The 11,326-nt window shown below is 44.6% G+C and overlaps 1 protein-coding gene across 1 annotated transcript; it reads left to right on the top strand.

The window, feature by feature from the left end:
* The first annotated feature begins 1,313 nt into the window (after window positions 1–1,313).
* On the top strand, window positions 1,314–10,394 carry POP4 (POP4 homolog, ribonuclease P/MRP subunit). The gene is made up of 7 exons (XM_075008819.1): window positions 1,314–1,450; window positions 1,851–1,903; window positions 3,840–4,063; window positions 5,046–5,123; window positions 6,101–6,162; window positions 9,237–9,338; window positions 9,784–10,394. The coding sequence occupies exons 1-7, from the start codon at window positions 1,444–1,446 to the stop codon at window positions 9,918–9,920; spliced, it is 663 nt and encodes a 220-aa protein (XP_074864920.1). The 5' UTR covers window positions 1,314–1,443; the 3' UTR covers window positions 9,921–10,394.
* Window positions 10,395–11,326: the final 932 nt, after the last annotated feature.

The raw sequence follows: 11,326 nt of genomic DNA on the forward strand, positions 1-11,326 counted from the left end.
TCACCTACACATCTGCTAATGTGCTATTTATATTCATGTGCCTGTGGTGCCCTGCTACCATGTACATTGGCCATATCAGACTGTATCAAAGCAAAAAGGATAAATAGACACAAATCAGCTACCACAAGGAGAGCACTTTAGCCTGGGGGGGGAAGGATAGCTCATTTCAATCTCTGCAGGGGTCTTTCAAGGGCCTGGGACAGGCTAGATTTAAAACAAAATCTGTCAGGGATGCTGACAGATCCTGCTGTGAGTGTAGAAGACTGGACTCAATGACATCTCAAGATCCCTTCCAGTTCTATGCAATATACATTCCTGGAGGTGCCATCACCAGGCATAAGTTTAAACCTCACTGGACACTCAGTAACAGATTTGAAAGCTGCCATACTTGAGAAAAAAATCCTCACCTTTAAAAACGGCCTACAGTGTGAAACTCCAGAGCTGCAGCTTATATGCAAACCTCTGGGTCCCAATAGAGACCGGGAAGTAATTTCCCCCTTTTTGGTAGTCTCACCTTCTGATCACCTGTAGGGAGCGGACCACGGTGGATATGCAGGTGGCAGCAGTGGCATGTTGGCAGGGTGACACTGGCTGTACTGATGAAGGCTTGGGTGACAGTGGATAGTACTAGTGCCGCCAGCAGTACGTTGGCAGAGGTCAGGGTGACGGCGGATGTGCTGGTGCTGCCAGCGTTGCATTGGCGGAGGCCGGGGTGAGGGAGGTGAGCTGGGGGTGAGTGACTCTGTATTTGTGACAGTAGGTGTAGGGGTTCTCTGGGCTCGTGCCGCCTGGCCTTGGCCCCAGGTGCGCTAATGGTCAGGGCCCGTTCTCTTCCGCAGGCGGTTGAAAGTGCCCGTGGCCCCACCGACACCACTGGCAGCGCAGCGGGGCTAGAGCAGCGCCAGTCCCGAACGGGCAGGCAGCGCCCAGACTCCCTCCCCGCCCCGCCGCAGCAGCTGAGGAGAGGACGTTGGCGGGGGGATGCGGGCGCTCTGTGGTAACGGACGTCCCCGTCCTGCTGCCAGCCAGTCTCGCGCTTTCCTGGCTCGCGGTTCTGCCGCTCGTCGGGGCTGGCGGCTCAAACGACCGGAGGGCGGGCGAGGCTGCAGTGCCCCGTCGCGCCACGAGGGGCAGCACCAACCAGCGTCGCCCTCCTTTCCACGGGAAGGCTGGTGTTCATTGAGCCCGCCTAAGCCGCAGCGTCTTCTCCGAGTGGGGAACGGGTGGGTGGGGCTACTCGTGCGCATGCGCTTTACTTTTTTTGGCCCCGGGGGTAAAGCCTCTTCCCCTGCCCCAGGGTGGTTGAGTTTCAGGGTGCGAAAGGCTCCAGGTGCTACGCATGAGCGTTCCTGGCGGCGGCGGCGTCTGGCTTCCGGAGTCGTTCTTAAGTCGCAAATTGATGCCGTCATCAGCAGGAGTCGGAAGTGCCGCCGAGTTTCCCCGATGGAGAGTAAGTGTTTGGTGTGGGCCCAGAGTCCCTTCCAGTCGCAGGCAACAGGAGGCTCGCCCGCCGCTGGGTCCCCCGGCTATTTCACTACCTGCCTGGGGGGGTGGTCAGAGTTCCGCATCCCACTTCCCCGTTTGTCTTGCGCTCTGCCCTGCTTTGGGGAGCGGCGCTCTGGGTGCGTGTCCCTAGGAGGGCCCCTGTGTTCTTGGTTGGCCCCCGAGCTCTCTGGCTCCCCTGGTTTGCGGGCGGGATCACACTCGGGGTCGCAGTTCAGCCCCCGAAGGTGTGCCGGGATTCTGGCCCCTCCGCCCGGACAGAAGTCCTGGTGGGAGCGGGGGGAAGCAGACTAGCTAAAGGGAGTTGAAGGACCACGCCCTTGATGGTAGGTTGTTTTGTGTTCCAGGTGTGATTTACAGTACGCTGCCGCCGCAAGCTGCAAAGCTATTGGAGCTCCAGGTATCGGCTACTTTACCTGCTGTGCTAACAAATTCTGTGAGCTGGACTATACATACACTATCTTCATCTCTTTGGCAGCTGGCAGTGCCAGTAAAGCTGTCTGTCAGCTTCAAACTATCCATTTAATTCAGAATCTTGTTCAATCTTAGAATTGAGTTCTGGTTGTGGTATTTTGGGTAAAGTCATTCAGTAAGCACTAAATATTGTTTCCACTTTGGCTAAAATCTTGATCGTTTTCAAGACCTCTGCTCCAGCTTAATCCATCTCCACATAGGTATAAAGAGATCAGAGACAATGGATCTCAATGCAAGTGGTTGGCACCTATATTTTTCTTAGCTATCCATATACTGGGGGTGGGGGGATAGGAGGTATTGACTAATTAAACCTGAATATCTTAAACATCACTGTCTCTTTCCCTACTTGCTTTCAAAGAGTCAGATTTTAAGCCATGTAAATATTTTAGTAAATAATGTCATGTAGCGTGTTCTCTACACTGGCTTATCTCTTTTTTCATGACAGTAACTGGTGATGAATGTTTAAAGGAAACTTTAAAGTGTATGTAGTTTGAAATAGCATTGTTACATATCTCTGAAAGTAATGGTTTCTTTTTGAAACAGAATCTTAAAAATCGGTATCTTCAGGGGAGAAATTTTGATAGTACTCTTCCTGCCCAAATTGAAGCCTTAGGATATTTGCATAAAAATGGGAACATTGGCTCTTAAAAGCTCAAATTTTTAGTGGCAGATAAAAGGCAAAATAGTTCTTAAGTCATCTGTTTAAAGTCAGTAACAAATAGTCAGATTTGTGTGAGTACTGACTGGTATCTATTTTGTAAGGTCCGACAATTTTACAGTTCATTTTGGTCAACTTCACAGTTTTAGGATTATAAAAATAGTGAATCTCATTATTTCAGGTATTTAAATCTAACATTTCACAGTGTTGTTATTTTAGGGGTCCTGACCCAACAACCGAGTTGTGGCGATGCCACAAGGTTATTTGGGGTGGAGGGGTGTTGCAATACTTTTCTTTTGCATGGCTGCTGGCACTGCCCCTGTAGTTGGGGAGAGGCAGCTGCAAGACAGGAGTCCAACTCTGAGGGCAGAGCTGGCAGCAGCAGCTCAGAAATAGGGATGGCATGATATGGTATTTTCACCCTTCTCTCTGCACTGCTGTCTGCGGAGCTGGGCTGTCAGTCAGCAGCTGTCACTCTTTGGCCGCCCAGCTCTGAAGGCAGCATACAGAAGCAAGGATGGCATGGCCCATGGCAAGCAGCTGCTATTCTCTGGCCTCTGAGCTCTGAATCAGTGCAGAAGTAAGTGTTGGCAATACCATTCTCTTCCCCAACCAACCCTCACTCCCACCCCTTCCCCAAATAACCTTGCATACATCCTGCAACTCCCATGTGGATTAGGATGCCCAGTTTGAGAAGAACTTTTTCTGACTGTGAAATGTGTATTGTGTAGGGTAAAAACATACGGAAGTCCAGAAGATATCATGGTCTGTGAAACATTGTTTTGTGGTTGTGAATTTGGCAGGGCCATGCTTAGTTGAACTGAGATTGGCTTTACTTCTGTAAGCTGTCTATTGTACGCAAGCCTCTCTGCAATCTTCTTATAGCTGAAGTCTATTGAATAGACTTCCATGTGGCAAATAATAATCACAGTTAGCAGTAAGTAATATGGCATCTTCTCAGATAAGAGAATGGTGGAATTGTTACGGGAAGCTAAACTAACATCCCAAGTGTAGAGTTGGTCTCCTTGTTTAAGGATTTTGAGGCACTTTGGTGGGTAAGTGTGGAAATGTTTCATGAAAATGTGACTTCAGTATTTAGAATGCTATCAGTGTTCCATGATACGTTAGCACGTGTTTAATATCAGTGGTACCAACCACAGATGAGATGACTAGTTGGTGATATTCTTAACTTTTTATTTTGGAGCCTCAAGGATCAAAGGAGGCAGAAGCTTTTGTAAATGCCTTTCTGAAGCGTAGTATGCCACGACTGAAAGATGAAGCCATCCAGGATAAGCTAACCCGAAAAGCTGTAGTTCTTGAGCATTGTGCTAGAAGAAGGAAAAAGGAGAAGCGGAAGAAAACAAAAGGGTTTTCTGCCAAGCAGAGGAGACAAATGCGGCTCTTTGAAATTAAACCAGAACAGCAAAAGTAAGAACTTAAAAGGCCTTCTTCCAGTTTCTATTAGTAAAAGTTGAAAGGTTGTTAAAAGTAGTGTACATGCAGCAGCATGTATGTATGGGTGCTAGCAGTTGTTAATTAGAAGCTTTAATTGTTAGTTCAGTGAGGTCCTTTCTGTGCTGGTCATGATGTTTGGTTGTGCAAGGGCAATTCTTTATTTTACAGATATTTACTCTGTATAGTTAAAATCACTAATGTTGCCTTCTTTCTGTTCTCAAAAACCTAACTATAGTGAGTTGTCAGTGTCAAACTACCATATGGAACCACAACTCTCTAGTTTAAAAGGCTAGAATGGCATTGACAAGACGTAGTACAGGTTGAACCTCTCTCATCCAGCACCCTAAAGACCTGACCAGTGCCGGATGACAGAATTTGCCAAACAATGGGAGGTCAGTATTTTCTAGCACATTACCAACACTTGCACTGCTGACTGGGCTCTTAGAAAAAACATAGGGGTAAATTTGAGCTAAATAATGGCACAGAACACTGACAGCCAGGACTAGTGGCTGTAAACAAACTTTATGGGACAACAGGAAACTTGTTCACGTCCATGATATGTGACTGTCCGGCCAACTAATATCATGATGGCTGATGGAGTTTGCCAGATGAGTTTCCTGGATTAGAGAGGTTCAACCTGTATCTCACAATGCATTAAATGCTTTGATTAAAATGCATCTTCTTTGCAACCACAGTTGAGAAAGGAAATAGATGAAATATAAGAGTTTCTAACCATGTAAAATGCAACATCCTATAATGTATATTAGAAACATTTTTAGAATAAGTAATCTTACCGCTTGGAATGTTGTATAGCTAATGATTCCATGGGATACTCAAACAAGTTATAACTTTTGCATGTCAGTTATTGATTGAGTAACGAAGCTGTCGTGTTGTATCTTAAACACTTCTCAAAAGATGTCGTGTATTCTTTCTTGTCTTTTGCTGACAATTGTAGATATGAGTTATTTTTACCATTACATGAACTCTGGAAACAGTACATCAGGGATCTGTGTAATGGGCTCCGACCAGATGCGTAAGTTGAGCTTATTTAAAAACATGTAGAGTCTAGATCAAAGATGGACAGTAATTTTGATGAGCGGGGCCACTCCAAAAATTTGGGAACAGTCAAGTGCTGCACTCTTCCATTATAGTAATGAAGGAGGTGTGGGGTCTAGGATGGAGGTTAGGTGCAGAAGGGAATTTGAGGTAAGGGATTGGGGTTCTGGAAAGGGTGTGGAGCCTGGGAGTTTGGGTGAAGGAGGCATTTGTGACCTGGGGCAGGGGACTGGAGTGCTGGATTTTGGTTCATGACCTAGGGCTGGAGAGGGTTGTAACCTGGGTCAGGGATGTAAGAGGGTATGTGGGGTTTTGGGCTGTGACTTAGGGCAGGGGAGGGGTGTGACCTGGGATAAGACCAAGGTTCAGGGCCTGGGCGGGGGGTATGGGTGCAGGGTGGGGGCAGAGGGTTTGGGTTATATGGGGGTATGGGGCAGACGGTTGGGGGAGCCAGTGAGGAGATGGGATGCCAGTGACAGGCTCTCTGTCTGGGAGACTGACCTGGGCAATGCCCAGCTGATTTCTCCTGCAGGCTGCCTGCCTACCTTGCTATGCCAGGGGCCATGCATCTCTGAACAGCTGTGAGCTGGAGGGAAAAGGGTGCTTCAAACAAGAAGCTCCAGTTGGCCAGAAACCAGCCGATGGGATTGTGAAGCTTCTACTCCCTCCCTCCCCCAGGCTCACAACTTTTGAAAAACAAATGAGGCCCTGAAGCCACTTTTCTGAGCCTTAGGCTTCATGCTGCATCTGTAGACCGTATTTTGTCCAGCCTTGGTCTGGGTTGATCTTTCAAAGGGCCACTATGGTGTAATCATAAGTATAAACATTTTGTATAACATTTTTAAATAAGCATGTATTTCTTTATTTTTCATACAAAATATACTGACTTCAGCATGTTAGATAATTTTATGCTTACAATAAATATTGTCATTTTTTACATGTCTATATTGCAAGACAACCACAGATGATTCAGGCCAAATTGCTAAAAGCTGATCTCCATGGAGCCATTGTTACAGGTATTATTTTTTTCAGTTTCTTTTTTGTAGGCTTCTTCCCAAGCCCAACGGCAGGGGTGGGCAATTTTGGATGGGGAAGCGGGCACTCAAAGATTTTGATAAGTAGTCAAGGGCTGCGCTTTTCTGTGAAGTGGGGACTGGTGTGCAGGAGAGAGATGGGAGTCAAGGGAGAGTTTGAGTGAACAAGGGGGTTGTGACCTGAGGCAGGGGTTTGTGGTGGAGGGTCCAGGAGATGGTATAGGTGCAAGAGAGGATTCTGACCTGCGGGGAGGAGTGTAAGATGGGTTGCAAGGTCTAGGAGGGAGTTGGGGTGCACAAAGGGTGTGTTAGAGACAAGCTCTGGCCTGGAGGCACTTACTTAAGCAGCTGCTAGCCAGCAGCACGTTCAAGCTGATGTCCAGGTTTGCTAGCAGCCCTAAACTACCACATCTGGCTCTCTGTGCAGTGGATAAGGCTTTGTCTGCTGCCAGGCTCACTGACTGGGGAAAAGAGGGAGAAAAGGGCAGTTGCACAGGGCCCTTTTTGAAATGCCACAGAGCGCCACTCTGCATGGCTGTGAAGTGGCTGGGGGGAGGGGCAATACCACAGTCTGCGCGGTGCTAAGGGTGGGCTGCCGTTGACCCTGCCCATTCCACCCTCAGCCCCACCCCTTCTGCGGCATGAAGCTGGGCCTGCCCCTTTCCCACCATGCCCTGGGGTCCCCAGTGGTTGTCGGCCTCACTGTGTGCTGCCCCTCTGCCCAGCAAAATCTCTGAGCTTCTATTGGCCAGAAACTAGCCAGTCATTTTACTTCCCACCCCCAAAAGCACAGTGAGACACAGGGAGCAGTGTGCAGGGACTGACAGAGTAAAAGGCTTGGGAGGCTGGATACAATCTTCTGGTCGTCTCTTGCCTGCCATACGGGATGAGAGTTGCACTTTCTATTTCTAAACCCACATTTTCCTTTCTCTTAACTTCTGCCCCAAACACATGTTTAACTGCTATCTCTGTCATCCTAGAACGTGTGTAAACTCTCCAGATGTTACCTACTTTGGGGTCACGTTGTAGAATGCTAGAACTGGAAGGGGCCTCGAGGTCATCAGGTCTAGTCCCCCGCCCTCATGGCAGGACCTAGCACTATCCAGAGTCTCAAGAACAGGGGTTAGCAACCAAAATAGCAAGAAAAAGCCATTTTTTTTCCCCCCCAGTTTAGTAGAAAACTCAAATTCAGGAGCTGTAGTAAATAACAAACCATAATTTTTGTAACCCTATTTTAAGAACATTGTCCACACAACAGTTTGTAGCGTGATACATGTTTACTGCAGTACATTCACATATTCTCTTTCTTCACACTTTACATGTATGGTTGTACCACTCTCTTCCTGACTTTCACTCCTAAGCCTTCCTCTCTTCCCCCACCCCACTCCCCAGAGGATGCTCTTGGTGTGGGGCAGTTGGTTATTATCCAATGTTTTGAGATCACTTATCATTTGCTATTTAGATATGAGTTGTCCATTTTGGGGCTTTTAGATGTTCGCTGTCTGTCTAAAATAAAATAATCAGGAGGTTGTTCTTACCACCATCTCTCTCTCTCTTTGCAATTATTGCATTGGGAGCCACAAGGAAATCCTTAGACGTCTGGAGCCACAGGTTGTAGACTCCGCTCTAGACTATCCCTGATGGGCATTTATCCAACCTGCTCTTAAACATCTCCAGTAATGGAGATTCCACAATCTCCCTAGGCAATTTATTCCAGCGTTTAACCACCCTCACAGGAAGCATTTACTAATGTCCAGCCTAAATCTCCCTTGCTGCATTTTAAACCCATTTCGTCTTGTCCTAGCCTCAAAGACCAAGGAGTACAATTTTTCTCCCTCCTCCTTATAACACTCTTAAATACTTGAAAACCGCTATTCCTTTGTCTTCTCTTTTCTAAATGAAACAAGCCCAGTTCTTTCTTTCATTCTTCCTTCATAGCTCATGTTCCCTAGTCATTTAATAATTCTTGTTGATCCTCTCTGAACCCTCTCCAATTTCTCTGCATCTTTCTCAAAACTGAACACAAACGCTCCACTTGAGGCCTAGTCAGCGCAGGTTTCTCATGTCTTGCTCATCACAGTCCTTTTAATGCATCCCAGGATCACATTTGTTTTTTGTTTTTTGTTTGTTTTTTTTTTTGCAACAGTGTCATGCTCTTGCTACTACAGGCTGAATCTCTCACAGGCACTCTCTTGTCTGGCATGATCTGTAATCCGGCAAGAGTTTATTTATCTGGATATCCACTTATCGTGTGTGGACAAGTTTCCAGCAGTCCCATAAGTTTGTTTACAGCCACCAGTCCTGGCTCTGTGTTCTGTGCTGTTGTTTAGTTCTGATTTACCCTTAAATGTCTTCTAAGAGCCCAATAAGCAGGGAAGCATTGATAATGCTGCAAGACCATTTTGGTTTGGTAAGTTCTCTGGTTTGGCATCAATCAGGTCCCAAGGGTGTTGGACTAGAGAGGTTCAACCTGTAGTATCTCTGGCCGTGTTTACACAAGCCAAAAACTTCAAAATGGCCATGCAAATGGCCATTTTGAAGTTTACTAATGAAGCGCTGAAATACATATTCCGCCCCTCATTAGCATGTGGGTGGCCACGGCCCTTCGAAATTGATAAGGCTCACAACCGTGCAGCTCCTCCAGATGGGGCTCCTTTTCGAAAGGACTCCGGCAGCTTCGAAGTCCGCTTATTCCTATCTGCTCATAGGAATAAGGGGACTTCGAAGTAGCCGGGGCCCTTTCGAAAAGGGGCCCTGTCTGGACAAGCCGCATGGCGGCGAGCCATGTCAATTTTGAAGTGCCACGGCCACCCGCATGCTAATGAGGGGCGGAATATGTATTTCGGCGCTTCATTAGTAAACTTCAAAACGGCCATTTGCATGGCCACTTCGAAGTTTTTTAGCTAGTGTAGACGTAGCGTGTGTGACTTCATACTACAATTAGATATATTTATTCTGAATTACTGCAACTTTCCTTTTAAAATTGTGAAGCTACAATACAGATTACTAATCAAATTTTTGTTTGCAAATTCTTCCGCTGCATTTTTGTTTTTCAGTAACTAAATCAAAATGTCCCTCTTATGTTGGCATCACGGGAATTATTCTACAGGAAATGAAGCATATTTTCAAAATTATCACTAAAGAAGACAAATTAAAAGGTATGCAGTAGAAGTTTGCTGTACCTTTCATATTTTGAGTCGTCAGAAGTATTACTTTTGCATATTGTTCATCTGCTGCTTTCTTTGTGTTCCTAACTGGCAGTATAGGCTACGTAATATTTATCAAAATCATGCAGCCATTTTCTTGTTAAACAATTCTCACCAGAGCAGAACAGTCTTGGACAAATTGGCTTCCTGAAAAATAACAAAAAATATGCCCAACGCAGATTGCTTATGTTGATCTGATTGTCACTTTTGATGCTCTTTGACGTAATTATATAATGTTTCAAAACATTGGCTGCTTTTAAACACTGGAATTATGAAGAAAAGCCTTTTAACACTGGGTCATGCCAAATACCAGAACCTTGAAGGACAGAGATGTTATACTAGTACATAACTGATAGTGGTTTGTTTTTTTTGTGTTTTCCTTTAACTTCTCTTTCAGTTATTCCCAAGAATAACAATGTATTTAGCCTGGAGATTGATGGCTTTATTTCCCACATCTATGGTAGCAAGTTCCAGCTTAGAGCAAGTGAGCGTTCTGTGAAGAAGTTCAAAGCAAAAGGAACGATTGACCTATGATTTTTAAGGAAATTCAGAGATTGAAGCTTCATTCATAAATTGTAAGTTGGGTTAAAAAACAAGAAGGAATGGAATTCTACATTTTTTTTCTAAAGAATTTCTTTATAGAGAAGTGTGAGTTACAAGATACTTAAGTTGCATCTGTTTTTATATTCTAAGTGGCCTCCCAGAATCATCAGATTGCAGTAATGTTTCATTTCTTGAAAATATCACGTTTTTGTTTATAATAAACTAATATTTGTGATTGTTCACATCACTGTTTTTAAAAATATATTCTATTATTGCTTCACTTAATGTTAAGTTTAGTGTATTGTAAATAATAGAGCTAAGTTTACATATTGTCAGGTAAATAAGACTATGGATCATGTTACTTGGAACATGGCTGAATCCCAGTTCCTGGTATTTAAAGATGGCTAGGACCTGTTTTACAGACAGGGTTTACTATACTGAAAATAAATTAAATCTTGTTTACAACTTTTTTAATTCTGTGTTTTGGTTTCCATGCATATTACGGTGCTTGTAAGAAGATTGTGAAAGGTTTAAAGGCATCTACAATGATCACCATTTGGTGGTGTAAACACCTGGTACATATGATAAATTTTATTTACATTTTAGACATTTGATTTGTATAAACTGTTTTCTCTGATACCAGGAACAGCTCTTTCACGTGTTTTCAACAGTTTTATTTTGGCCTCTCTGATATATCAGGGCTTACAAACAAATATACAGATGAGGGAAGTATACGTGTAGAGAGAAGAACATCCAGCAAGATTGCTCTAAAAAGGATGCAACTATAGACTGTCTTTCCATGTCCTTAAATGTCTTGTGTCTACGCTTCCAGATTACCCATTTTGATTGTCTTGCATTTGGAAGGGCTAACTCTGCAACAACCCATTTAAAATAGTAGGACACTTGTAAATTTCACTATCAAATGGGGGGAAGGCATCTTCATGGGGGGTGCTATTTGCTTAATCCTTCCCGCATCATCTTCCAATCCTCATTTTAAAAAAAAAATGTGCACGATATAGGAGGTTCCTTCTGTTCTGAAATTATGACAATTAGATCAAGATTGGTTGGGAGGGAAGAGATTCTTATGTGGCAGGCGAGAAGGCCTAGTCAGTAAAGGCTGCTTGTGAGAGGGCCTTTTAAGATGTGTGAAAGAATATTAAAGGGGGACTAATGGTTTTAATACTCCTAAAAGCAATGCTGCTGATAGTATTGTAATGCAAAGTGTCTTTAGTGTTTGAAGTATGGGGAATATTTTCATATATTTTTGCCAAATTATTGCGATTTGAGTTTCAAAGATTGGCTGGCTTATTTTTTGTTGTAAAAAGGAAGATAGCGTGCTCACACAAAAATCTTTTTAAGTAGAATACTCAGTGCATAAAACATGTTGCCTTTCAAAC

The sequence above is a fragment of the Carettochelys insculpta genome, chromosome 14 (genome assembly GCF_033958435.1).
Source record: "Carettochelys insculpta isolate YL-2023 chromosome 14, ASM3395843v1, whole genome shotgun sequence".
In the NCBI taxonomy this organism is placed as follows: Eukaryota; Metazoa; Chordata; order Testudines; family Carettochelyidae; genus Carettochelys; species Carettochelys insculpta.